We start from the raw sequence: 27,981 nt of genomic DNA, 5'->3' as shown, positions 1-27,981 counted from the left end.
AAAACAAAAATGCTGTGTGTCTCACCAGATAAACATTCTAAACTAGGAATAATCCACAATTGAATAATGGACTCAGATCTTTGTGCATCCATCCATTTATTGTATCTAAACTGTTTTTCAGTGCTGACAGCTTCGTTTTTTCTCTTCATAGAAGGTGACTATCAAACTCCATATTCAAAAACTGTAGCTCTTCTTTCCTTAAACAAGCTTTTCATGCTTTTACTTTAGTTGGCGCAATTATGGATGATGTACAGCAAGCAACCGCCCGTGATACGAACTCTTTCAACGTCCATCGCCTACAATGCCCCCGCCTTTGTCTTCAATAATGTCTCACAAACCTAAGACTGAAATAGTCGAGCATTTTTAGTTGTCAAATAGAACCTCTCTTGTCATGTGACAGATTTCGGAGTCATCAGCGTCCAGGAGGCTTTATATGGGCGCTCGAACTCACTTGTGCAGTGACGGCATACCTACAGCGCGGCTGGCTGACAGACTGCTCTCAGGATGACATTTTGGAAGACTTCCTCTTAAGGTATGCATTTTGCTTATTTGGCAAGTGTTATTTGATTGAATGAATGTAAGATGCCGCACCCGACAGGGTAGAATGGTCGACAGGCTAGCCCAGTGCATATGCATGTACTGATTAAAGTTAAACTATTGTGACAGTTTGTGTTTCTTCTGCTGACTCGTGCTTTTATTTTTATGTCTGCAGATGCAATGGTAAAAACTGATGCAAAATTAATACAGGGCTTCTCAACACCCCTGATCCCTGTAGTAACACCTTCAAATATTTGCAGACCAATTACACCTGCTTGGCTGCAAATAAGTTTCCTATATGGAAATTATAAAGAATATTGTTTTAGATCCAATGTTTTTAATTTACTTTAAACAGCTGTGGCGTGTGATGAGAATTTGGCGCATTTGCGTTGTGGTGAGATTAACCCTTCACCATGCTGAATTCCTGTATGTTATGAGCATTTTACATTGCAGTAACAGTTCATCGCTCTTAAAAACATTTGTATTGTGACAAAAAATATTTAACTTGTGCACGTTTAAAACTTCAATCCAAATCTTTGAGGCATTATTTGAAGAACCAATGTTTTATTTTCTTTCAAATGCAAGTACAAAGTTGTTCAGTCAGCAATAAATTGCAATGACTGTTCAACTGGTAGCACAAATGGCAGTACTTTGGCTAATAGGGATGAGTCACAGGATCTGCAAAAAAGGCAGTCAATTAATTCAAGCTAAGGAATGTGGACATTTAGGCGAGTTAATGCTGCAAGGGAAAGACTACAGTAAATCTTTTTACACACACTTTCAAAAATGATAGTTATCTTAGTCAGCAAGTTCAACACTGAAATTGTGGTTACCGAATCTTGAACTAGAAATTCAAGTATTAATTTACAATAGGAAGCACACCTTGTAGTACTAAATAGGCTACCAAATACTTACATTGACATGTGTACGAAATCTCCAAGTACTTGTAAATTGTTATGCATGGGTCTCCAAAAACAGTGTTGCTGGCGGTGATTGCACAGCCATATTTTCCATTGCACCTATGAATGAGGAAACTGGATTATTCCTTTTCAAAAACTAAAACATGCATCTGTGCCATTTTACATTTTAGCAACAAGGTCAGTTGGGTGCGTGCAGTCAACATTTTCTAGCTCATGAGCTGCCCTTCTGTATGAACATGTGGTCCGGTCCCGGCGTCCGTAGTCTGCACCATAGACTTTAATAACATGTCCGAAACCTGGCATCAGGATGAGAGAAAGGTTGGTGATGGACCGGCAGCGTAAAAGCATCAATACATTTATTGCATGTGCATAAAAATGGATTCTCTATTGAATGAGTCCAAAATCCCATTTTATACTTTAGTTTTTAAATTCTGTTAATTTCAGAATTTGGGGGGGGGGGTTACCAGTAGATTGTGCACAAACATGCCTGGCAGGGGTGAAGGGACGGACAAATGCCATCACAACAAAAGCTGCACAATTCACAATGTCAGAAATGTCGGATACATCTTACCACAATGCAAGTGCGCCACAGATCCCTCACATGCCACCACAGTTACTGTTGAAGTAAATTAAAAATTAGAATTTTGCACACTTTTCAGCACATTAAGACATACTTGCTGGCAAGCAGGTAAAGTTGGTCTGCAAATACTTGAAGGTGTCAGGACAGGGGTCAGGTTTGCGGAAATCCTCCAAGTTCACTTCACACAATTTCTTGCCATTGCAACTGCAGACAATTGGGATGACTCAGAAAAAGCAAAGGCAGTCCATTTAAAAGTAATTGCTACAGACGGGCTAGCCACCAATCTCCTCAGTTAAAAATAGGGGGTGGGTTTTGTGTTTCCACAAAGCTTGTACTCATTTACATTTCTAACAACTCATGCCCAAAGCATACCTTTTCTTGATCCTGTTAGCAGTGTTTGGCTGAGCGCAGTGAGTGTTAGCCAGATGCTTTTGAGGTTTGTTATTGGCGCAGACCAGTGAGCTTGAGCGACCATACAAAGCTTGCTGCACGTTGATTACTCCGTGATCTGTTGCACAAGAGCGCAATCAACATACATGGAATGTAGTCTAGTAGCAGTCGGGTATCAACCTCCATTGAATACATTTTAGGCGGGAGAAAATTCAGAATCAATCTTCAATGACTTAATAGATTTACTTTTACTACGTCAAACAACTTAGTTATGAGACACAGGCTGAAGTCTCACCACAGTATAGACGATGGACTTGCCAATGGCCGTAATCACAGGTGGTAATTTGGTCTGCAGAATCAACAACTGCAAAAGGGGGGGAAAAAATGAAATTAGTTTTAACAAGTTTCAGAAACAGGAATCATACTACATATAGACATGAACTTTGACAGTCACCTGCTATGAGGAGCAGACACGCTGCTGTCAGCACTGAAAAACAAATATCAGTTTAGCTTGGCTGTGGACATTTTATTTTGGACAGCATTTTTATTTCACTGCTTTTTCTATGGAAAAGGCTGGCTGATTAACCGACAGACAGACGTGTATATTACTGAAAGCATCTGAGAAATATCTCAATCCTGCTCATACAACAATATTAGAACTCACATCTATGACTACAAAAATAAACAACCTTTGGTGAGGTTGATTTGTAATTATATTTGTTTCTCCTTCCTCCCTTTGCATTCCTGAAAGAATCACTCAAGTCGGAACATGCATATTTGTCTGAAGGTAATACTCACAAACTGCTGTGGTAAGTCTGACGAAGCCCACTGCCATTTTTTTCACACGACCCAGTCTGTAACACTTGTACATGGTGAGGTGAGGATCACTCCAATTTATAGTGGCTGCACGGCTTCCAGCCAATGTGCTAATTAACAGCCACGCCTCCAATGGGTGGATCGATCAACTCAACTCATTAAAAATATATAGTTGAAAAAATATATGGAAACAAAACAAGAGCATTTACTGCAAAATATAAGTTAAAATACAAAAAAATAAATAAAAGTAGAAATCCAAAAATAAATATATACATAGAATTAAATATCTGTACCGCTTGTCCCCACGGGGGTCACCAGCATGCTGGACCCTATCCCAGTAGACATCGGGCAGTAGGTGGGGACACCCTGAACTGGTTGCCAGCCAATCGCATGGCACACAGAGACGAACAACCATTCACACTCACACCTAGGGATAATTTGGAGTGCCCAATCGGACTGACTACCAAGCATGTTTTTGGGATGTGGGAGGAAACTGGAGTGCCCGGAGAAAACCTACGCGGGCCCGGGGAGAACATGCAAACTCCACACAGGGAGGGCCGGATGTGGAATCAAACCCGCACCCTCCTAACTGTGAAGCAGCGGCTAGCTGAATTCTCGGGGACCAATTCAAGATGAAGAAACTGCAGCTCAACCTCCTTGAAGCCACTGCCAGGACAATCGAGGGCACCTCCGACATCCATTTTTTCATTGATTTTCATATTATGTATTACTTGTGCCCTCTCTGCATCCATTACAACCTGGTGATCCTGAAAGGGGGATCCTTCCATCTGTGGTCCCTTCTCAAGGTTTCTCATTTTTCCCTGGCAGGGTTTTTTTGGAGTAAATTTTGGCTATGTGAAGCCCTTTGAGACTGTTTGTGATTTAGGGCTATACAAATAAACTTGACTTGACTTGACTTGACTTGAAGCGGCCGTGCTAACCAGTGTGCCACTGAGCCGCCATGGATTAAATATCAATGTATATGTATTATTTTTTTCAATTATATATATTTTTTTCATTTTCACTTTTGTTTTTCATTTTGGCAATTTTAGTCTTCCATAGAAGGTGGACAGCATTTTTTGTCAGGCCATCATTGTAGGAACCGATTTATTGTTCAAAGCATTCCGACAGGATTGAAATGATGAGGGGGCGGAGCTATTGACTATCAGATTGGATGTAAGGCTGGCATTCGTTATAAGAACACGTGGTCCTCTGTTAAATTTTGGGGGTATTCATCTAGGTAGGGATGTGCTGATCAGAAAAGAAATAAAAATATTTACTTTTTCAAGAGAATGAATGCAAAATCACTGGTGGCACAATATGCAACTATTCAGTCATAACGTTAACTAAACATCTTAGCAGCTCAAGTCTCAACAGATGTAATAGTGCAAAAAGACAAATGAATAACATGCCACATAAACATTTCATGGTTCACAATATCATAAAGTGAAAAGAATAGTATTACATCACTGGCAGATGCAGTGCATCAGCATACTTCCTTGGTTGGCTCTTAAAACGGTTCCAAGCGGCTGTTTACCATCAATCCCTATGGCGACGATGTAAATGCAGCAGGTCACTCAGTCAGCGGCAGCAACACCCAATGATAGTTTTTGTTGAAGACTGCGGCACATTTGTGTATTTCACCTTGTTGTGCAAAAGTTTTTTTTTTTTTTTTTTTTAAGTTTGCACTTGCGTTCTGCTTTCAAGGACTACTCACAAATTTAGAAAACTCAATCCCGGTTAACGTACATTGTCTGAGCAAGACACTGAACATTATTTTGATCCCAATAGGACCAAACAGCACCATTCATGATAGCATCACTTCTATCACTCAGAATAGAATCAACCTTCCATTTTCTAACTAATTCCAGGCCATCAACCATTTTAACCAATGGTGATTCCTGACTGCCTAATGACTCAGTCTGAGTTTTGATAGTTTACAGTGGGTTAGTCTTACTAGCACCAAAGAGTAATAAGTCTAAGCACTTTGCAAGGAGTACATGGAAGCACACAATTGGCTTGACTTTGTCTTAGGTGTTTTTAGCAATAACCGCTCTAAGCAAAGTCAGAGGTTTAAGATTAAGGTGACATATGATACAAAAGTTTGTAAAAGCAAAAGGGTGTTTTGTATGTTTTACATGCAAAATTTGGGCACAAGGGTTTGGAATAATACCGTACACATTTACCACTATGGGAAACTGCTTCTACTTCAACATTTTCGCTTTCAAACCTGATCACAGAACCAATCAAGTTTGTAGCAGTACTACTGTATTATGAACTTGTGCATGTTTAAACCTTGGCAAAGGCTACTGCAACAAATCACCCAAACGTACAATCTAGATCGTTGAGGAAAACAGTTTTATTTTCTTTCAAATACAAGTATACAAAGTTGTTCAGCAGCAGCAAATTGCAATGAGACACCCTTTTACAACCGACACCAACACAAATGGCAGCACTCCAGCTAAAGGGGAGGAGTCACAGAATCTGCAAAAAAAAAAAAAAGTCAATCAAGTCAAGCTAAGGCATGTGAACATTTGAGTGTTCATGCTCAAAAAAAAAACAAGTAAATGTTTACACATTCTAAAATGATAGTCAACTAGTTCAACAATGTAAAGACTGCGGTTTACCAATCTTAAACAACTAAAACTCAAGTATTAATTGGCGATGGGAAGAACACATTGAGGTCCTAAATAGGCTACCAAATACTTACATTGACATGTGTACGAAATCTCCAAGTACTTGCAAATGGTTAGGCATGGGTCTCCAAAAACAGCGTTGCATTTTACATTGCAGTAACAGTTCATCGCTCTTAAAAACATTTGTATTGTGACAAAAAATATTTAACTTGTGCATGTTTAAAACTTCAATCCAAATCTTTGAGGCATTATTTGAAGAACCAATGTTTTATTTTCCTTCAAATGCAAGTACAAAGTTGTTCAGTCAGCAATAAATTGCAATGAGCGTTCAACTGGCAGCACAAATGGCAGGACTTTGGCTAATGGGGACGAGTCACAGGATCTGCAAAAAAGGCAGTCAATTAATTCAAGCTAAGGAATGTGGACATTTGGGTGAGTTAATGCTGCAAGGGAAAGAATACAGTAAATCTTTTTACACACACGCTTTCAAAAATGATAGTTACCTTAGTCAGCAAGTTAAACACTGAAATTATGGTTACCGAATCTTGAACTAGAAATTCAAGTATTAATTTACAATAGGAAGCACACCTTGCAGTACTAAACAGGCAACCAAATACTTACATTGACATGTGTACGAAATCTCCAAGTACTTGTAAATTGTTATGCATGGGTCTCCAAAAACAGCGTTGCTGGCGGTGATTGCACAGCCATATTTCCCATTGCACCTATGAATGAGGAAACGGGATTATTCCTTTTCAAAAACTAAAACATGCATCTGTGCCATTTTACATTTTAGCAACAAGGTCAGTTGGGTGCGTGCAGTCAACATTTTCTAGCTCATGAGCTGCCCTTCTGTATGAACATGTGGTCCGGTCACGGCGTCCGTAGTCTGCGCCATAGACGTAAATCACTTGCCCTAAATCTGGCATCAGGATGAGAGAAAGAAGGTTGGTGATGGACCGGCAGCATAAAAGCATCAATACATTTACTGCATGTGCATAAAAATGACTCTATTGAATGAGTCTATTGAATGAGTCCAAAATCCCATTTTATACTTTAGTTTTTAAATTCTGTTAATTTCAGAATTGGGGTGGGGGGGTTACCAGTAGATTGTGCACAAACATGCCTGGCAGGGGTGATGGGACCGACAAAGGCCATCACAACAAATGCTGCACAATTCACAAAAGTTAGAAATTGGGGATACATCTTACCGCAATGCAGGTGTGCCACAGATCCCTCACATGTCACCACAGTAACTGTTGAAGTAAATTAAAAGTTAGAATCGTGCACACTCTTTTCAGCAGATGAAGACATACTTGCTGGCAAGCAGGTAAAGTTGGTCTGCAAATACTTGAAGGTGTCAGCACAGGGGTCAGGTTTGCGGAACTCCTCCAAACTCAATTCACACAATTTCTTGCCATTGCAACTGTAGACAATTGGCACAAGTCAGCAAATGCAAAGATAAATCAGTCCTTTTGAACGTTATCGTTAGACGGGCAAGCCACCAATCTCACCTCAGTTACAAATAGGGTGGAGGGGGCAGATTGCCACATTTATGCGAGCAACTATTAGGTTTCCAACAACTCATGCCCAAAGCATACCTTTTCTTGATCCTGTTAGCAGTGTTTGGCTGAGCGCAGTGAGTGTTAGCCAGATACTTTTTAGGGTTGTCATCAGCGCAGACCAGTGAGCTTGAGCGACCATACAAAGCTTCCTTGACTTCGATTACTCCATGATCTGTTACACAAGTGCGTCATTAACATGGAACGTAGTCTGGTAGCAGTCAGCTTTTTAGCAGGATAAAGTTCAGAACAAATCTTAATTGAGGGAATAGCTCTAGTTCTGCTAAGCCAATCAACTCCGTTAAGAACATGACATTTAAAGACACAGGCTGAAGTCTTACCACAGTATAGGCGATGGACTCGCAAATCGCCGTAATCACATGTGGTAATTTTGTCTGCAGAATCAACAACTGCAAAGGGGTGAGGGGAATTAAATTAGTTTTAACAAGTTTCAGAAACAGGAATCATACTACATATAGACATGAACTTTGACAGTCACCTGCTATGAGGAGCAGACACGTTGCTGTCAGCACTGAAAAACAAATATCAGCTCAGCTTGACCAACAATGGCTGTGGACATTTTATTTTGGACAGTAAACTTTTTCTCTGCTTTTTCTATGGAAAAGGTTGGCTGATTAACAGACAGACAGAAGTGTATATTACTTAAAGCATCTTGAGAAAAGCTCAATCCTGTTCATACAACGATATTTTAAGTTTACATCTGCTATGACTACAAAAATCAACACCCTTTGGTGAGGTTGATTCGTAATAACAATATTTGTACTTCCTTCCTCACTTTGCATTCTTGAAACAAGCACTTGATTTGGAACATGCATATTTATTTTTCTTAAGGCCATACTCACAAACTGCTGTGGTAAGTCTGAAGCAGCCCGATGCCATTTTTTCACACGACCCAGTCTGTAACACTTGTACATGGTGAGGTGAGGATCACTCCAATTTATTGTGGCTGCACGGCTTCCAGCCAATGTGCTAATCAACAGCTACGCCTCCAATGGGTGGATCGATCAACTCAACATCCCCTCATCTGAAAAAAAAAAAATCTTTCTGCGTTGCAGGACAAAACCTGTCAAAACAAAAAATAAATAAAAGTGAAAATTGAAACAAACATTAAAAATATATAGTTGAAAAAATACATTGTAAAAATATATGGAAACAAAACAACAAGAGCATTTGCTGCAAAATGTAAGTAAAAACACCAAAAATAAATAAATGTGGAAATACAAAAATAAATACAGTGGGGGAAATAAGTATTTGACCCCTTGCTGATTTTGCAGGTTTGCCCACTTGCAAAGAATGCAACAATCTATAATTTTAATCATATGTACATTCTAACAGTAAAAGACGGAATCCCAAAGAAAATTCCAGAAAATCACATCATATGAATTTATAAAAATTGATAACCGTCTGATGAGGAAAAACAAGTATTTGAACCCCTGGACAAACAGCATGTTAATATTTTGTAGAAAAGCCATTATTGGCCAGCACAGATGTCAAACGTTTTTTATAGTTGGTGACAAGCTTTGTGCACATTTCGGCAGGGATGTTGGCCCACTCCTCCCTGCAGACAGCCTCCAAATCATTCAGGTTCCGAGGTTGTCGCCTGGCAACTCGAATTTTAAGCTCCCTCCAAAGATTTTCAATTGGATTCAGGTCTGGAGGCTGGCTAGGCCACTCCAGAACCTTGATGTGCTTCTTCTTCAGCCACTCTTTTGTTGCTTTGGCGGTGTGCTTAGGATCGTTGTCGTGCTGAAACACCCATCCTCGACCCATCTTCAGCTTTCTCACTGAGGGAAGGAGATGTTGGTCCAGAATTCTACGATACATGGCCCCGTCCATCCTCCCCTCAATACGATGGAGTTGTCCCGTCCCCTTGGCTAAAAAGCACCCCCAAAGCATGATGTTGCCACCACCATGCTTGACGGTGGGGATGGTGTTCTTTGGGTTGTACTCGGTGTTCTTTGCCCTCCAAACACGACAAGTTGAGTTGAGGCCAAAAAGTTCTATTTTGGTCTCATCTGACCACATCACCTTATTCCAGGCCTCTTCTGAGTTGTCCAGGTGCTGAATGGCAAACTTCATGCGGGCCTGTACATGTTTCTTCTTGAGCAGGGGGACCTTGCGTGCGCGGCAGGATTTCAATCCATGACGGCGTAGTGTGTTCCCAACCGTTTCTTTTGCAACTGTGGTCCCAGCTGCCTTCAGTTGATTCATCAGTTCCCCCCTTATGGTTTTGGGATGATTCCTCACCATTCGCATGATCAGGGAGACCCCACGAGGTGAGATCTTGTGTGGAGGCCCAGACCGAGGGAGGTTGGCGGTGGTGTGGTGCTTCTTCCATTTCCTGATAACTGCACCGACAGTTAATCTTTTCTCTCCAAGTTGCTTTCCGATTCTCTTGTAGCCCATCCCAGCCTTGCGCAGATCAACAATCCAGTCTCCAGACCTGAATCCAATTCAAAATCTTTGGAGGGAGCTTAAAATTCGAGTTGCCAGGCAACAACCTCGGAACCTGAATGATTTGGAGGCTGTCTGCAGGGAGGAGTGGGCCAACATCCCTGCCGAAATGTGCACAAAGCTTGTCACCAACTATAAAAAACGTTTGACATCTGTGCTGGCCAATAATGGCTTTTACATGCTGTTTGTCCAGGGGTTCAAATACTTGTTTTTCCTCATCAGACGGTTATCAATTTTTATAAATTCATATGATGTGAATTTCTGGAATTTTTTGGGGGATTCTGCCTCTCACTGTTAGAATGTACATATGATTAAAATAGTAGATCATTGCATTCTTTGTAAGTGGGCAAACCTGCAAAATCAGCAAGGGGTCAAATACTTATTTCCCCCACTGTATATACATAGGATTAAATATCATCCATCCATTATTGGTACCGCTTGTCCCCACGGGGGTCACCAGCATGCTGGACCCTATCCCAGTAGACATCGGGCAGTAGGTGGGGACACCCTGAACTGGTTGCCAGCCAATCGCATGGCACACAGACGAACAACCATTCACACTCACACCTAGGGACAATTTGGAGTGCCCAATCGGACTGACTACCAAGCATGTTTTTGGGATGTGGGAGGAAACTGGAGTGCCCGGAGAAAACCCACGCGGGCCCGGGGAGAACATGCAAACTCCACACAGGGAGGGCCGGAGGTGGAATCAAACCCGCACCCTCCTAACTGTGAGGCGGCTGTGCTAACCAGTGGGTCACCGAGCCACCACTGATTAAATGTCAATGTATATGTATTGTTTTTTTGCAATTATATATCTTCATTTTCACTTTCATTTATTTTTCATTTTTGGAAGTTTTAATCCTCCATAGAAGGTGGACAGCATTTGTTGTCAGGCCATTATTGTAGGAACCGATTTATTGAAAACATTCCGACAGGATTGAAATGATGAGGGGGCGGCGCTATTGATTACCAGATTGGATGTAAGCCTGGCATTCGTTATAAAAACACATGGTCCTCTGTTAATTTTTTTTAAATTTTGGGGGTATTCATCTAGGTAGGGATGTGCTGATCAGAAAAGAAATATTTACTTTTTCAAGAGAATGAATGCAAAATCACTGGTGGCACAATATGCAACTATTCAGTCAAAACGTTAACTAAAAACCGTAGCAGCTCAAGTCTCAACAGATGTAATAGTGCAAAAAGACAAATGAATAACATGCCACATAAACATTTCATGGTTCACAATATCATAAAGTGAAAAGAATAGTATTACATCTCTGGCAGATGCAGTGCATCAGCATACTTCCTTGGTTGGCTCTTAAAACGGTTCCAAGCGGCTGTTTACCATCAATCCCTATGGCGACGATGTAAATGCAGCAGGTCACTCAGTCAGCGGCAGCAACACCCAATGACAGTTTTTGTTGAAGACTGCGGCACATTTGTGTATTTCACCTTGTTGTGCTAAAGTTTTTTTTTTTTTTTTTAAGTTAGCACTTGCGTTCTGCTTTTAAGGACTACTCACAAATTTAGAAAACGCAATCCCGGTTATCGTATATTGTCTGAGCAAGACACTGAAGATTATTTTGATCCCAATAGGACCAAACAGCACCATTCATGGTAGCATCACTTCTATCACTCAGAATAGAGACAACCTCCCATTTTCTCACTAATTCCAGGCCATCAACCATTTTAACCAATGGTGATTCCTAACTGCCTAATGACTCAGTCTGAGTTTTGATAGTTTACAGTGGGTTAGTCTTACTTGCACCAAAGAGTAATAAGTCTGAGCACTTTGCAAGGCGTACATGGAAGCACACAATTGGCTTGACTTTGTCTCAGGTGTTTTTAGCAATAACCGCTCTAAGCAAAGTCAGAGGTTTAAGATTAAGGTGATATATGATAGAAAAGTTTGTAAAAGCAAAAGGGTGTTTTGTATGTTTCACATGCAAAATTTGGGCACAAGGTTTTGGAATACCTTATACATTTACCACTATGGGAAACTGCGTCTACTTTAACATTTTCACTTTCAAACCTGATCACAGAACCAATCAAGTTTGTAGCAGTACTACTGTATTATAAACTTGTACATGTTTAAACCTTGGCAAAGGCTACTGCAACAAATCACCCAAACCTACAATCTAGATCTTTGAGGAAAGCAGTTTTATTTTCTTTCAAATACAAGTATACAAAGTTGTTCAGCAGCAGCAAATTGCAATGAGACACCCTTTTACAACCGACACCAACACAAATGGCAGCACTCCAGCTAAAGGGGAGGAGTCACAGAATCTGCAAAAAAGAAAAAAGTCAATCAAGTCAAGCTAAGGCATGTGAACATTTGAGTGTTCATGCTCAAAAAAACAAAAAAAAAACAAGTAAATGTTTACACATTCTAAAATGATAGTCAACTAGTTCAACAATGTAAAGACTGCGGTTTACCAATCTTAAACAACTAAAACTCAAGTATTAATTGGCGATGGGAAGAACACATTGAGGTCCTAAATAGGCTACCAAATACTTACATTGACATGTGTACGAAATCTCCAAGTACTTGCAAATGGTTAGGCATGGGTCTCCAAAAACAGCGTTGCATTTTACATTGCAGTAACAGTTCATCGCTCTTAAAAACATTTGTATTGTGACAAAAAATATTTAACTTGTGCATGTTTAAAACTTCAATCCAAATCTTTGAGGCATTATTTGAAGAACCAATGTTTTATTTTCCTTCAAATGCAAGTACAAAGTTGTTCAGTCAGCAATAAATTGCAATGAGCGTTCAACTGGCAGCACAAATGGCAGGACTTTGGCTAATGGGGACGAGTCACAGGATCTGCAAAAAAGGCAGTCAATTAATTCAAGCTAAGGAATGTGGACATTTGGGTGAGTTAATGCTGCAAGGGAAAGAATACAGTAAATCTTTTTACACACACGCTTTCAAAAATGATAGTTACCTTAGTCAGCAAGTTAAACACTGAAATTATGGTTACCGAATCTTGAACTAGAAATTCAAGTATTAATTTACAATAGGAAGCACACCTTGCAGTACTAAACAGGCAACCAAATACTTACATTGACAGGTGTACGAAATCTCCAAGTACTTGTAAATTGTTATGCATGGGTCTCCAAAAACAGCGTTGCTGGCGGTGATTGCACAGCCATATTTCCCATTGCACCTATGAATGAGGAAACGGGATTATTCCTTTTCAAAAACTAAAACATGCATCTGTGCCATTTTACATTTTAGCAACAAGGTCAGTTGGGTGCGTGCAGTCAACATTTTCTAGCTCATGAGCTGCCCTTCTGTATGAACATGTGGTCCGGTCACGGCGTCCGTAGTCTGCGCCATAGACGTAAATAACTTGCCCTAAATCTGGCATCAGGATGAGAGAAAGAAGGTTGGTGATGGGCCGGCATCGGAAAAGCATCAGTACATTTATTGCATGTGCATAAAAATGGATTCTCTATTGAATGAGTCCAAAATCCAATTTTATACTTTAGTTTTTAAATTCTGTTAATTTCAGAATTAGGGGGGGGTTACCAGTAGATTGTGCACAAACATGCCTGGCAGGCGTGATGGGACCGACAAAGGCCATCACAACAAATGCTGCACAATTCACAAAAGATAGAAATTGGGGATATATCTTACCACAATGCAGGTGTGCCACAGATCCCTCACATGTCACCACAGTAACTGTTGAAGTAAATTAAAAGTTAGAATCGTGCACACTCTTTTCAGCAGATGAAGACATACTTGCTGGCAAGCAGGTAAAGTTGGTCTGCAAATACTTGAAGGTGTCAGCACAGGGGTCAGGTTTGCGGAAATCCTCCAAACTCAATTCACACAATTTCTTGCCATTGCAACTGTAGACAATTGGCACAAGTCAGCAAATGCAAAGATAAAGCAGTCCTTTTGAAAGGTATCGTTACAGACGGGCAAGCCACCAATCTCACCTCAGTTACAAATAGGGTGGGGGGGCAGATTGCCACATTTATGCGAGCAACTATTAGGTTTCCAACAACTCATGCCCAAAGCATACCTTTTCTTGATCCTGTTAGCAGTGTTTGGCTGAGCGCAGTGAGTGTTAGCCAGATACTTTTTAGGGTTGTCATCAGCGCAGACCAGTGAGCTCGAGCGACCATACAAAGCTTCCTGGACTTCGATTACTCCATGATCTGTTACACAAGTGCGTCATTAACATGGAACGTAGTCTGGTAGCAGTCAGCTTTTTAGCAGGATAAAGTTCAGAACAAATCTTAATTGAGGGAATAGCTCTAGTTCTGCTAAGCCAATCAACTCCGTTAAGAACATGACATTTAAAGACACAGGCTGAAGTCTTACCACAGTATAGGCGATGGACTCGCAAATCGCCGTAATCACATGTGGTAATTTTGTCTGCAGAATCAACAACTGCAAAGGGGTGGGGGGAATTAAATTAGTTTTAACAAGTTTCAGAAACAGGAATCATACTACATATAGACATGAACTTTGACAGTCACCTGCTATGAGGAGCAGACACGTTGCTGTCAGCACTGAAAAACAAATACCAGCTCAGCTTGACCAACAATGGCTGTGGACATTTTATTTTGGACAGTAAACTTTTTCTCTGCTTTTTCTATGGAAAAGGTTGGCTGATTAACAGACAGACAGACACGTATATTACTGAAAGCATCTTGAGAAAAGCTCAATCCTGTTCATACAACGATATTTTAAGTTTACATCTGCTATGACTACAAAAATCAACACCCTTTGGTGAGGTTGATTTGTAATTACAATATTTGTACTTCCTTCCTCACTTTGCATTCTTGAAACAAGCACTTGATTTGGAACATGCATAATTATTTTTCTTAAGGCCATACTCACAAACTGCTGTGGTGAGTCTGAAGCAGCCCGATGCCATTTTTTTCACGCGACCCAGTCTGTAACACTTGTACATGGTGAGGTGAGGATCACTCCAATTTATTGTGGCTGCACGGCTTCCAGCCAATGTGCTAATCAACAGCTACGCCTCCAATGGGTGATCAACTCAACATCCCCTCATCTGAAAAAAAAAAAATCTTTCTGCGTTGCAGGACAAAACCTGTCAAAACAAAAAATAAATAAAAGTGAAAATTGAAACAAACATTAAAAATATATAGTTGAAAAAATACATTGTAAAAATATATGGAAACAAAACAACAAGAGCATTTGCTGCAAAATGTAAGTAAAAACACCAAAAATAAATAAATGTGGAAATACAAAAATAAATATATGCATAGGATTAAATATCATCCATCCATTATTGGTACCGCTTGTCCCCACGGGGGTCACCAGCATGCTGGAGCCTATCCCAGTAGACATCGGGCAGTAGGTGGGGACACCCTGAACTGGTTGCCAGCCAATCGCAGGGCACACAGAGACAAACAACCATTCACACTCACACCTAGGGACAATTTGGAGTGCCCAATCGGACTGACTACCAAGCATGTTTTTGGGATGTGGGAGGAAACCGGAGTGCCCGGAGAAAACCCACGGGGGCCCGGGGAGAACATGCAAACTCCACACAGAGAGGGCCGGAGGTGGAATCAAACCCGCACCCTCCTAACTGTGAGGCGGCTGTGCTAACCAGTGGGTCACCGAGCCACCACTGATTAAATGTCAATGTATATGTACTGTTTTTTTCAATTATATATCTTTGTTTTCATTTTCACTTTTATTTATTTTTCATTTTTGGCAGTTTTAATCCTCCATAGAAGGTGGACAGCATTTTTTGTCAGGCCATTATTGTAGGAACTGATTTATTGAAAACATTCCGACACGATTGAAATGATGAGGGGGCGGCGCTATTGATTACCAGATTGGATGTAAGCCTGGCACTCGTTATAAAAACCCGTGGTCCTCTGTTAATTTTTTTTAAATTTTGGGGGTATTCATCTAGGTAGGGATGTGCTGATCAGAAAAGAAATAATATTTACTCGTACGCCTGAATGATCTTTCATCTTTTTGTTCAGTGTCCTTAGTCCTTCCAACGCCCTGGTTAGTCGGCCTCCTGGTGCCGTGTTGTTTGGGATGAAAGTACAACATGCATCACCAAACATTCCACACACACCATGTTCCTTAGCCAATAGCATGTCCAACGCAATTCTATTTTGGAACGCCATTAACGACGTTGCAGCCAATTGTTCATGAACTGCGGCAAATGATTCAGCTGTATAATTACCCAGTCGTTGGACATTGTAATGAACGTAATTAATACGGTCTACATTTTTATTGGGGGTGATCCATAGGAAGATACTTTCGAATCCCGAGGACACTTGATTAACGAGTTTATACTTATCTGGCACACCCCGGGGCACTCCTATAGTGTCAATATATGTTGGATCGTCGTCGCTCAACCACGGGGCAAAACGTCTCTTTTGGCTCGCTTCAGGAGCCCCGCCAGTGGGGACTCCAGGTTCCAATTGAGATTCTGTATTTCAATGGGGACAACCACCACAGGCATTATCAACGACACGAGGGCACAGATACCTGATGCATTCTTCGGCAAGCGATCCCATAATTTGTCATCTCCACACCACAACCAGATGTCACTGGTCTTCCTCTGCTCCTTCCATCATTGCTGGGTGAATTCTGGCATGTCCTGTTAAAGCTTGAAAGCAAGTGAATTTGGAAAAAAAACTTTGTATATCACAATTACAAATTGAAACCTACTCACCCATTTCTATTTTACCACTCTCCCCCTTTGACACATTCACCCAATGTGTCATTACGTATCAAAAGGAACCTGCAAAGCGTCCCCTCTCATCACCACACTCATTGTAGCCAGGCCTGCGGAACCTCTAGTTACCATCTGGGCCCCGGGACCATCACCCCAAGTCCTTGAAACTTGACTGTCCACCACACACACTCAGCAACACAAACAAAAATCACCGCACTGCTGTCAGTGAGCTTATAGCCCGGCTCACAGCGGACATTTGTACACACAAAAACAGACATCAAGTATCAAAATTAAAACAGTCATAAAATGAATCCTGGCGCCCGCGGATCATGTCCTGAAAACCACGTCATCAACAAGTTCATCATAAAAACCAAAAGGGCAAGGGTTAACATATTCTTGTAAATCCAACACAAACTTTCCACGAATGCAATCGACAACCTGCAAGAATGAAAACAAGTTACGCAAGCAACGCGCAATCCGCGCCTTGGCTGGTGGCTGATGCTGCAAAAAAATCAAGTCACACAGAAAAACAAAGCAGAGCGTACTATTGTCGCAAACACGTTCAAGCGTCAAACAATTGGTCACTGTCCACCTAGTCCGTCACCCCGTCGGGTGAGCTCAAAGTCGTCACACGTCAAATCGTCCAAAGTCTTGCTGTTCGATACTAGTTCTGTCTTATCTGACCATATCACTGAAATGGGCCTTCTCCATCACACCGTTTTGTTGTCGATGGTGCCCCTGATTTGATCATTGAGCCATGGTTCCGGTCAGAACTCATCACTTACCAGTTCCAGACCCTCCAGTCTGTACCACCCCTTCAGGTGAGAGGAATTTTATCCTCAGTTGCAAACACATCACCCCAACTTCAGACCTCTCTGGCCAATCATACTGCGCATACACAGTCATAGATGATCACATGCGCACACACCCATCCACACACTCGCAGACACACTCTATCACTCAGCTCTCCTCCCACACTAAGCAAAGTTAGTATGTTAGTGTGCAGGCAAACATTGACTCCTAATAGTAACTCTTCACATTTGGACATACTTGTCAACATGACCTATTGTAAAATCTCCAATTCAATTTTCCATAAACTCGCCCATCAGATTCATCGCAAATTGTCATATATGTCTATCTGGGGGGGGACGACTGTGGGACCCGCGTGTCAGGGGAGCCTCCATAACCTCAGATTGCTCCTACAAACTCGATCTCTATTAATTATCCTAATTAAATTCAATAAAGATGGGTCGGACTATTCCCTCTGGATTTTTACATCATCATTTGGCTCTCCCCCTTTTTCCTGTTGTCTAGCTCAAATATGTTTCTCAGTCTGCTTCTCTTTATTGCCCCTCTTGGCGAGTCTAACTCGCCCCTTTTTCTCTTCCTAAAAATCCTGCCTGTCACACCATCCAGCACCTCTCCCTAGAATGGGCAGTTTTTAATGTAATTTACGTCATTGCTGTCCAGATCTTCTATCCTCAATCTCCCTTGCTGTCAATCCCTGTTAAAATGCCAAAATGCCCCTGTTCCTCTTGACCGAATCCACTTTAGTCCAAATGTCCTATTCTAAAATGTATCTAACTCGACTTCTACTTCTTAAGCCTGACGAGCCAAAATATCAGATCTCGCTCTTGTTTCTTACCGTTTTTGCCTATTTGTTTTATCCAAATCTGTTCAATCTCTGACTATGATGCTTTTTTCTGTAGCTCTACGCATTATTCAATTTTTTATCAAATCTCCTCAGTTCTGTCAAACTCAGTGCACAATGAAGCTCCTGTCCACCTTGACCCAAGCTCCACCCAGTTTGGTAACGCCACAGCAAGGAGTGCGATTTGGCCGTCGGACACTTCCAACACCCCTGCGTCCCAGAGGCCACACACAGTGCCTTCCATGCCTTGGTCCGCCTCTTTCGGCCAACGATATTGAGGCCGTTTGATAGGCTGCGTCTCGTCCATTTGGAGATCAATAGGGGCCACCGAATGACAAAACCCGACATCAAATGGACCCTGGGACCACAGTGTGTCGGGCAAGGCCGCCAGCATTACTTCAGCGTCCTCATGATCAGTTAACTCCCTACCGTGTGTGCGGGACACCAACATCATCTCCAGCAATCCTGTGTCTGCCATGGGTTGTTTAATTTGGTATGCATTCTGAGACTCAGACCAGTACAAATTAGGAATGTGAGTTTTCCGCCAATCGGTCTGTTGCAACAACTGCTTGACCATTGAGCCCAATTGTCTGGCCTCGTGTCCTGGGGCAAGAGCCAGCAAAAGGTGTGGCACCCCTTTCTCTGTCATTTTGAACCACTGCATTTCTTCATATGTCAATTCAGTTGCCGCTGCGACTCCCTCTTTACCAATCAAAATGCATGATGAAGTTAAATCCCACATGTGCCCTTCAATTTCTTCAAACAAATCCCGATATACATCATCACTTTTTCGGTCATAATATAGAGTGCAATGCAAAGGATCAACAGGTGGGTGGTATGGCGCCAGTGAGCAGATCCAGGGCTTCCACAGTAGGTAGGTCGAGAACACACCGCCACCAGCAGGGGTCTCTGGCTCCAGCCTGGTCCAGTAGATGGTTGCAGTTTCTGCTTCTGCCGGTAGGGGCGCCATCAGCCACTGACCATGTTGTTGTAGCTGCTGTGAGCACTGGATGCTGACGCCATCTGGAAATTGAATAATCACTCCCTCTGGCCCACACAGAATTCTGGCTTGAACGGCTGACAGCAAGTCCCTTCCCATCAAATTGATCGGAGTGTCTGTGGAATGGATGTATTTGTACCACAGTCTACACCCTGTCCGGGTGATCACAGTTTCAAGTGGTTTGGTAAAAGGCAGAGTACGTGGTTGTCCCGAGGAGCCGACTAAAGTTGTTGTTTTCTTTGACAGTGAGGATACAGGAAGGGCAGTGTTTATTGAGGAATAAGTTGCTCCTGTGTCCACCAGCATCTTCACAGGTTTTCCTTCCACTGTCACATGAAACATTGGCTCCGCCGGGCCACTGCTTTCCTGGCTCCCCGGGCAGCCCTATTCAAATGGTCCACATCAGAGATCATCATGTTGGTAGTACTGACCTCCGTGCGTTTGTGGGCGGGTGGCTCCGCGCGGTCGATACTGTGGTATTCTTTTGCCCAGTGGTCGGTTTCGCCGCAGATGAAACATGCGTTGGGCGAATGGGGTTTGTATGCTGCCCTCCCCGGGTAAGCAGGTGCACTCCCTCCCCGGCCTCTGTATCCACCCCGGAACTGGCCCCTTCCGCGCCCCACCACCTGAAGAGCCTGTGACATTTGCATTTCCTTTTTCTGTGATTTAGACTGTTTAGCTTCACCATGCATTTTTGCCAACTGTAATTTCAACAACTGTTTAGATAATGCGTCTGTCTCGTTTTCAACTTTAGCTTGTGACTCAGTGAACATTCTGCAGTGATGCAAAAGATGACGTTTAAATTGTTCTTCGGCACAAACCAGAATGTCAGGATCTGACATTAGCTGCTTCTTCACATCTGGCGGAAGTCCATCCACCAGCGCCGTTCGGAAGAGCACCTCTGCCTCGTGCGTGAGAGCCGGATGGCGACCTGTGGTTTCAATCCAACTCTCCACACATGTTATATAATGTTGTGCAGGTGACATTTTCACATCATAAGGAAACATAGTGGGGGCCAGATCGGTGGGTTGTGGGAAAGTCAATTTAATGTTTTCAAACAGGGGCGCTGCTACTTGTGGCAAGGGCACCTCCCTCCCCAGTCTCGCTGTGCCTGCTGCTTCCTCAATTGCCTGCAGTTGCACCAGGGAGCATGCTCCTACCAACATCTGGCGCATGTCACCGAGTGTACAGCTCTGCCCACTCATCAGAGCCAAAAATTTGTTTAGCCACACCTTGCCTCCTCTGTGAAGTGGGGGCATATTTTCCATTATCGTGGTCACATCACGGAGCACCATGGGCTCGTAGCGCTGACCGCCCGATGTGGTCACCAGCGGACACATCAATTCATTTTTCTGCACCTCGGCCTGTATCATCTGTCCCTGACCACTCCGCAAATTATATTTTCTCCGTCTCTCTCTCTCTCTCTCTCTCTCTGTTGCCCATTTTAACATCTGCGCTTCCTGTCTACGCTGCTCATCGGCTTGATCAATTTTCTTTTTTAGCTCCTCATTCTCAGCAGTAAGTCTATGCCAGCTTTCTCCTTTCGTCACATTGGACGGTTGAGGGCTCGTCGCCTCTCTTTATTTACTGCTTGTTCAATCAACTGTACAATACTCTGATCCGCCCTTTCGCCTTCGCCCTCGACATCCACTACCATCCTGCCACCCAGCGTCACCACCGGAGCCATTACTCCGGGGTCGCCGTACGGCGGCGGTCCAACATAGCTCACTCCGAGTGTCGGGGCACTCGGGTGTGTCACATCATGCAAAGATGGATAAATGCCCTTGTATTCATTTCTTTCCTTGTCTATTTTCACCGCTTTCTCTACCCTTCTTTCTCATGCTCTTGTTAGCCTGCAATTGTCCAAATCAAAAATGTTATTTTCTTTTAACTGTCTTTCTTTTGAACCTCTAAATCGCTCGTGTTGCTAACCTAACCTAACCTTAAAGAAAGGGCAAACAGGTTACTCCCAATAGCTCCTCATTATTTACGAGTTAGCCCCCCTTTCTTGAACATTCTCTGATCCATGCCGTCTTCCTCCTCACATGCCTGCACCCACACAGGGTGTGCACATAAACGCACACACCGAGCGCGCACACAACCGCTCAATCTCACTGCTTCAAACATTCACTGAGAAACTCACACTGTCCCTGCCCCGCCCGGGCTATAGCACCCCCCGTGCGAGGGGGGTCGCGGCATCAATGTTGACTGGTTACAGGCTGGCCATTTCCTGCAAAATCATGATGCCGGCCCACCGCCCGCACGAGCATAGCACAGGCCCACGCGCACAGCCCAGACCCGCGACTACGCGCGAGTGCAGGCTCGCCCATCAGTCTCAACCTCTCAAAGGGCAGGCCAACTTTGCTGTTGCGCCCTTCATCATGTTCACATTCGACATCTTTCAATGTCTTCTACACAACATTTGTTGTCTCTTATTCTCATCCTATCAAGCCACCGTTCTAGTAACTTTCTGTCACACACCTTATTTTCTCTACTGCCACACCTTGCTCATCTTAGTTTCTCTAACCAGCTTAACTTAAACACACCATTCTTCCATAGAACACACATCACTCACACACACTCATGTACACACCCACTCATGAGGATCCTCTGCGCGCACACACTCTCTCCCCCCAATTTGGTTCATTTTGGATGTTTTAGCGGTCTGATCTCTCACAGGAGGAACTGTTACCACCGGATATTTTTTGAGGAGGCCTCACTTCCCCTCGGGGATCTCTTTATTAACCCCAGCTATTTGAATACGATCGTCACCGCACCCTTGTCCGCCACGACGAAGCACTAGGTCCCTGACCTATCCTTGGTACGCGTAAGTCCCTGACTTTACCGTACACGTTACACACGTAAGTTCCAAACTTATTCACCGTATGTATCTTAACTTCATGCACACCTTATTTGATCTAAACGACAGTCTCCTCTTAAATTTCCTCTTTCAATTTGCAGCATTTCGACTTATAGTAACAGGTATTCTGCTTACCTTATCGGTGATGAGCTCCCGGGTTTGAGGAGACGTCGTACCAGCTCAACGTTGTGCGCTTATTCCAAACGGTTCGCCGACCGGGAGACAGTGTCCCTGACACTGTCCGGTGTCTTGGCTAAAGACCACGAGTTGTCAATTACCCTTCTCTTGACATTACGTCCGCGGTCACCAAGAAATTGTTAGGTTACGGATTCTAGTTATTGATCTGACTCCAAATTGTGATCAACACTTAACACATAAATTGCTATGTCCTAATCCACACACTGGCGCACCTAACAATTTTGCGAGTTCGTTCTGTCAAAGTGAAGACCAGTAGATCAATCAGACCAAATTTACCAATTGTTTATTCCTGACAAAGCGCACTAATACAGGCCTGGGTCCCGGGTCCCTCACACTAAAACTCGTGTGTTTTTGTGACCACCAAAAGACGACACATTCTTCCGGGTTGCCCAGTTTTAAAGAAACTGAAGTGAATTTTGAACTTTATGCGTATCTGTATGTTGCACTAGATGATCCACTAGTAGTAGTAAGACTATCAAACTATATTTGCTGTACAGAGAAGCTTTAGATTCAGTAAAGTACTTGGTAGAAGATAGAAGGGCCAGTTGTCCGTGACCAGGGAGAATTCAGTTTCAGCAATGTGTGCAATCCTATAATAAGGTAAAGTGGCTGTTGTTGTCCATCACCAACAGCGCTGGTCAAGATCTCCTTTTTAGGACTGAAGTAAACTAGTAGATTGAAAACTACAGCTGTTACCCCAAGCCGTGACATCAGCTTCTTGTCAGGTATAAAAGCTACGGGCCTGACAAGAGGGGGGGTCCGTTGGCTCTCGTTCGAGCAGGGGTCGTTCGTTGGTTCCAGGGCTCGCTCTAGCGCGGGTTCGCTCGCTCTCGCTCTCTCCCCCTTTTGGGGGGGGGGGGGCTTTTTTGACATCCATGCCTTGTGCCACTCAACTTTCTGGAAAGACTTCACTCTGACATTCGTTGAATAAAATCTTTTCCCAATCAGCCGTGGTCCCTGAAGTGCTCATTCGTCGGGAAACAGCCACCGATCACCGAGTGTTTTTTGAAGACCAGCGAAGCAGCAAAAACCATATACCACAAAACACAATATGAATATTAAAGCATGCAAAATATTGTGAGATGATTGGTGGATGGCCATCTCCTCCCCGTGTCGGTGCTATCGCGGAGGTCAGGTGGTTGGAATTTCCCGTAAAGTCCAAGACACATAGACGTGCTGTTGTTCTCATTCCCGACCTTGAGGTGTTCTCTCGTACCGGTACTCCCTGTCTGGGCCTATACACAACACTTCCAAGAAAACAAGTTCATGCAGTTTGCCTGCACATTCTTCGCCCCCCACCAATCCACACGTGCACTCTAATACTAGATATTAATATGATTATAAGTTTAACACAACCTTAAAAAATGTTTGCAAACTCCCAAAAGCACATTTCCCTTTAAAATGTAGCAGGTCACTCAGTCAGCGGCAGCAACACCCAATGACAGTTTTTGTTGAAGACTGCGGCACATTTGTGTATTTCACCTTGTTGTGCAAAAGTTTCTTTTTTTTTTTTTTTTTTAAGTTAGCACTTGCGTTCTGCTTTTAAGGACTACTCACAAATTTAGAAAACTCAATCCCGGTTAACGAATATTGTCTGAGCAAGACACTGAACATTATTTTAATCCCAATAGGACCAAACAGCACCATTCATGGTAGCATCACTTCTATCACTCAGAATAGAGACAACCTCCCATTTTCTAACTAATTCCAGGCCATCAACCATTTTAACCAATGGTGATTCCTAACGACTCAGTCTGAGTTTTGATAGTTTAACAGTGGGTTAGTCTTATTTGCACCAAAGAGTAATAAGTCTGAGCACTTTGCAAGGAGTACATGGAAGCACACAATTGGCTTGACTTTGTCTTAGGTGTTTTTAGCAATAACCGCTCTAAGCAAAGTCAGAGGTTTAAGATTAAGGTGATATATGATGCAAAAGTTTGTAAAAGCAAAAGGGTGCTTTGTAGGTTTCACATGCAAAATTTGGGCACAAGGTTTTGGAAACTGCGTCTACTTCAACATTTTCACTTTCAAACCTGATCACAGAACCAATCAAGTTTGTAGCAGTACTACTGTATTATGAACTTGTGCATGTTTAAACCTTGGCAAAGGCTACTGCAACAAATCACCCAAACCTACAATCTAGATCTTTGAGGTAAACAGTTTTATTTTCTTTCAAATACAAGTATACAAAGTTGTTCAGCAGCAGCAAATTGCAATGAGACACCCTTTTACAACCGACACCAACACAAATGGCAGCACTCCAGCTAAAGGGGAGGAGTCACAGAATCTGCAAAAAAGAAAGAAGTCAATGAAGTCAAGTTAAGGCATGTGAACATTTGAGTGTTCATGCTCAAAAAAACAAACAGTAAATGTTTACACATTCTAAAATGATAGTCAACTAGTTCAACAATGTAAAGACTGCGGTTTACCAATCTTAAACAACTAAAACTCAAGTATTAATTGGCGATGGGAAGAACACATTGAGGTCCTAAATAGGCTACCAAATACTTACATTGACATGTGTACGAAATCGCCAAGTACTTGCAAATGGTTAGGCATGGGTCTCCAAAAACAGCGTCGCATTTTACATTGCAGTAACAGTTCATCGCTCTTAAAAACATTTGTATTGTGACAAAAAATATTTAACTTGTGCATGTTTAAAACTTCAATCCAAATCTTTGAGGCATTATTTGAAGAACCAATGTTTTATTTTCCTTCAAATGCAAGTACAAAGTTGTTCAGTCAGCAATAAATTGCAATGACTGTTCAACTGGCAGCACAAATGGCAGTACTTTGGCTAATGGGGACGAGTCACAGGATCTGCAAAGAAGGCAGTCAATTAATTCAAGCTAAGGAATGTGGACATTTGGGTGAGTTAATGCTGCAAGGGAAAGAATACAGTAAATCTTTTTACACACACACTTTCAAAAATGATAGTTACCTTAGTCAGCAAGTTAAACACTGAAATTATGGTTACGGAATCTTGAACTAGAAATTCAAGTATTAATTTACAATAGGTAGCACACCTTGCAGTACTAAATAGGCTACCAAATACTTACATTGACATGTGTACGAAATCTCCAAGTACTTGTAAATTGTTATGCATGGGTCTCCAAAAAGAGCGTTGCTGGCGGTGATTGCACAGCCATATTTCCCATTGCACCTATGAATGAGGAAACGGGATTATTCCTTTTCAAAAACTAAAACATGCATCTGTGCCATTTTACATTTTGGCAACAAGGTCAGTTGGGTGCTTGCAGTCAACATTTTCTAGCTCAAGAGGTGCCCTTCTGTATGAACATGTGGTCCGGTCACGGCGTCCGTAGTCTGCGCCATAGACGTAAATAACTTGTCCTAAATCTGGCATCAGGATGAGAGAAAGAAGGTTGGTGATGGACCGGCAGCGGAAAAGCAGCAATACATTTATGGCATGTGCATAAAAATGGATTCTCTATTGAATGAGTCCATAATCCCATTTTATACTTTAGTTTTTAAATTCTGTTAATTTCAGAATTGGGTGGGGGGGTTACCAGTAGATTGTGCACAAACATGCCTGGCAGGGGTGATGGGACCGACAAAGGCCATCACAACAAATGCTGCACAATTCACAAAAGTTAGAAATTGGGGATATATCTTACCGCAATGCAGGTGTGCCACAGATCCCTCACATGTCACCACAGTAACTGTTGAAGTAAATTAAAAGTTAGAATCGTGCACACTCTTTTCAGCAGATGAAGACATACTTGCTGGCAAGCAGGTAAAGTTGGTCTGCAAATACTTGAACGTGTCAGCACAGGGGTCAGGTTTGCGGAACTCCTCCAAACTCAATTCACACAATTTCTTGCCATTGCAGCTGTAGACAATTGGCACAAGTCAGCAAATGCAAAGATAAATCAGTCCTTTTGAAAGTTATCGTTGGACGGGCAAGCCACCAATCTCACCTCAGTTACAAATAGGGTGGGGGGGGCAGATTGCCACATTTATGCGAGCAACTATTAGGTTTCCAACGACTCATGCCCAAAGCATACCTTTTCTTGATCCTGTTAGCAGTGTTTGGCTGAGCGCAGTGAGTGTTAGCCAGATACTTTTTAGGGTTGTCATCAGCGCAGACCAGTGAGCTTGAGCGACCATACAAAGCTTCCTGGACTTTGATTACTCCATGATCTGTTACACAAGTGCGTAATTAACATGGAACGTATTCTGGTTTGCAGTCAGTTTTTTAGCAGGATAAAGTTCAGAACAAATCTTAATTGAGGGAATAGCTCTAGTTCTGCTAAGCCAATCAACTCCGTTAAGAACATGACATTTAAAGACACAGGCTGAAGTCTTACCACAGTATAGGCGATGGACTCGCAAATCGCCGTAATCACATGTGGTAATTTTGTCTGCAGAATCAACAACTGCAAAGGGGTGGGGGGAATTAAATTAGTTTTAACAAGTTTCAGAAACAGGAATCATACTACATATAGACATGAACTTTGACAGTCACCTGCTATGAGGAGCAGACACGTTGCTGTCAGCACTGAAAAACAAATATCAGCTCAGCTTGACCAACAATGGCTGTGGACATTTTATTTTGGACAGTAAACCTTTTCTCTGCTTTTTCTATGGAAAAGGTTGGCTGATTAACAGACAGACAGACGTGTATATTACTTAAAGCATCTTGAGAAAAGCTCAATCCTGTTCATACAACGATATTTTAAGTTTACATCTGCTATGACTACAAAAATCAACACCCTTTGGTGAGGTTGATTTGTAATAATATTTGTACTTCCTTCCTCACTTTGCATTCTTGAAACAAGCACTTGATTCGGAACATGCATATTTATTTTTCTTAAGGCCATACTCACAAACTGCTGTGGTAAGTCTGAAGCAGCCCGATGCCATTTTTTTCACACGACCCAGTCTGTAACACTTGTACATGGTGAGGTGAGGATCACTCCAATTTATTGTGGCTGTAAGGCTTCCAGCCAATGTGCTAATCAACAGCTACGCCTCCAATGGGTGGATCGATCAACTCAACATCCCCTCATCTGAAAAAAAAAAATCTTTCTGTGTTGCAGGACAAAACCTGTCAAAACAAAAAATAAATAAAAGTGAAAATTGAAACAAACATTAAAAATATATAGTTGAAAAAATACATTGTAAAAACATATGGAAACAAAACAACAAGAGCATTTGCTGCAAAATGTAAGTAAAAACACCAAAAATAAATAAATGTGGAAATACAAAAATAAATATATACATAGGATTAAATGTCATCCAACCATTATTGGTACCACTTGTCCCCACGGGGGTCACCGGCGTGCTGGAGCCTATCCCAGTAGACAAGTTAGCACTTGCGTTCTGCTTTTAAAGACTACTCACAAATTTAGAAAACTCAATCCCGGCTAACGTATATTGTCTGAGCAAGCCACTGAACATTATTTTGATCGCAATAGGACCAAACAGCACCATTCATGGTAGCATCACTTCTATCACTCAGAATAGAGACAACCTCCCATTTTCTAACTTGGCCAGGCCATCAACCATTTTAACCAATGGTGATTCCTAACGACTCAGTCTGAGTTTTGATAGTTTAACAGTGGGTTAGTCTTATTTGCACCAAAGAGTAATAAGTCTGAGCACTTTGCAAGGAGGACATGGAAGCACACAATTGGC

The 27,981-nt window shown here is 42.3% G+C and overlaps 3 protein-coding genes across 4 annotated transcripts; all 3 read right to left on the bottom strand.

Annotated features, from left to right (window-relative positions):
* Positions 1-1,192: 1,192 nt before the first annotated feature.
* Positions 1,193-8,423, bottom strand: LOC125988797 (rhamnose-binding lectin-like). Its single transcript, XM_068649942.1, has 19 exons — positions 8,305-8,423; positions 7,941-7,973; positions 7,783-7,851; positions 7,481-7,616; positions 7,196-7,305; positions 7,091-7,135; positions 6,669-6,801; positions 6,501-6,604; positions 5,706-5,727; positions 3,819-3,909; positions 3,226-3,370; positions 2,882-2,914; positions 2,723-2,791; positions 2,410-2,545; positions 2,132-2,241; positions 2,029-2,073; positions 1,621-1,753; positions 1,453-1,556; positions 1,193-1,215 (listed from the first exon to the last, which is right to left on the bottom strand). The coding sequence occupies exons 1-19, from the start codon at positions 8,339-8,341 to the stop codon at positions 1,193-1,195; spliced, it is 1,578 nt and encodes a 525-aa protein (XP_068506043.1). The 5' UTR covers positions 8,342-8,423.
* A 4,189-nt stretch (positions 8,424-12,612) lies between these two features.
* On the bottom strand, positions 12,613-14,901 carry LOC137840096 (L-rhamnose-binding lectin SML-like). The gene is made up of 9 exons (XM_068649982.1): positions 14,778-14,901; positions 14,414-14,446; positions 14,256-14,324; positions 13,954-14,089; positions 13,668-13,777; positions 13,563-13,607; positions 13,154-13,286; positions 12,986-13,089; positions 12,613-12,746 (listed from the first exon to the last, which is right to left on the bottom strand). Exons 1-9 carry the CDS (start codon positions 14,848-14,850, stop codon positions 12,724-12,726), a joined length of 726 nt encoding a protein of 241 aa, XP_068506083.1. The 5' UTR covers positions 14,851-14,901; the 3' UTR covers positions 12,613-12,723.
* Positions 14,902-24,466: 9,565 nt separating this feature from the next.
* LOC137840095 (L-rhamnose-binding lectin SML-like) lies at positions 24,467-27,302 on the bottom strand. 2 transcript variants are annotated; one of them, XM_068649981.1, is made up of 9 exons: positions 27,171-27,302; positions 26,810-26,842; positions 26,652-26,720; positions 26,349-26,484; positions 26,064-26,173; positions 25,959-26,003; positions 25,548-25,680; positions 25,380-25,483; positions 24,467-24,607 (listed from the first exon to the last, which is right to left on the bottom strand). In XM_068649981.1, the coding sequence occupies exons 1-9, from the start codon at positions 27,241-27,243 to the stop codon at positions 24,585-24,587; spliced, it is 726 nt and encodes a 241-aa protein (XP_068506082.1). In that variant the 5' UTR covers positions 27,244-27,302; the 3' UTR covers positions 24,467-24,584. The 2 variants fall into 2 exon arrangements, with proteins under 2 accessions (XP_068506082.1, XP_068506081.1); XM_068649980.1 differs by lacking the exon at positions 24,467-24,607 and adding an exon at positions 25,007-25,140.
* Between the last annotated feature and the right edge of the window lie 679 nt (positions 27,303-27,981).

This window comes from Syngnathus scovelli, chromosome 2, assembly GCF_024217435.2.
Source record: "Syngnathus scovelli strain Florida chromosome 2, RoL_Ssco_1.2, whole genome shotgun sequence".
Taxonomy (NCBI): domain Eukaryota; kingdom Metazoa; phylum Chordata; class Actinopteri; order Syngnathiformes; family Syngnathidae; genus Syngnathus; species Syngnathus scovelli.
This window is presented reverse-complemented; position numbering and strand designations above follow the sequence as displayed.

Bases quoted from the DNA above. Each gene is read 5' to 3' on its own strand.
- LOC137840095 (XM_068649981.1), bottom strand. From the start codon at position 27,243: ATGTACAAGTGTTACAGACTGGGTCGTGTGAAAAAAATGGCATCGGGC. The intron at 26,843-27,170 runs GTGAGTATGGCC...TTTGTTTTTCAG, and splicing joins CAGACTTACCACAGCAGTTT to TGCTGACAGCAACGTGTCTG. The intron at 25,681-25,958 runs GTAAGATATATC...TCCTGATGCCAG, and splicing joins TGTGGCACACCTGCATTGCG to ATTTAGGACAAGTTATTTAC.
- LOC137840096 (XM_068649982.1), bottom strand. From the start codon at position 14,850: ATGTACAAGTGTTACAGACTGGGTCGCGTGAAAAAAATGGCATCGGGC. The intron at 14,447-14,777 runs GTGAGTATGGCC...TTTGTTTTTCAG, and splicing joins CAGACTCACCACAGCAGTTT to TGCTGACAGCAACGTGTCTG. The intron at 13,090-13,153 runs GTAAAATGGCAC...CCTCATTCATAG, and splicing joins ACTGACCTTGTTGCTAAAAT to GTGCAATGGGAAATATGGCT.
- LOC125988797 (XM_068649942.1), bottom strand. From the start codon at position 8,341: ATGGCATCGGGCTGCTTCAGACTTACCACAGCAGTTT. The intron at 6,605-6,668 runs GTAAAATGGCAC...CCTCATTCATAG, and splicing joins ACTGACCTTGTTGCTAAAAT to GTGCAATGGGAAATATGGCT. The intron at 2,915-3,225 runs GTGAGTATTACC...TTTGTTTTTCAG, and splicing joins CAGACTTACCACAGCAGTTT to TGCTGACAGCAGCGTGTCTG.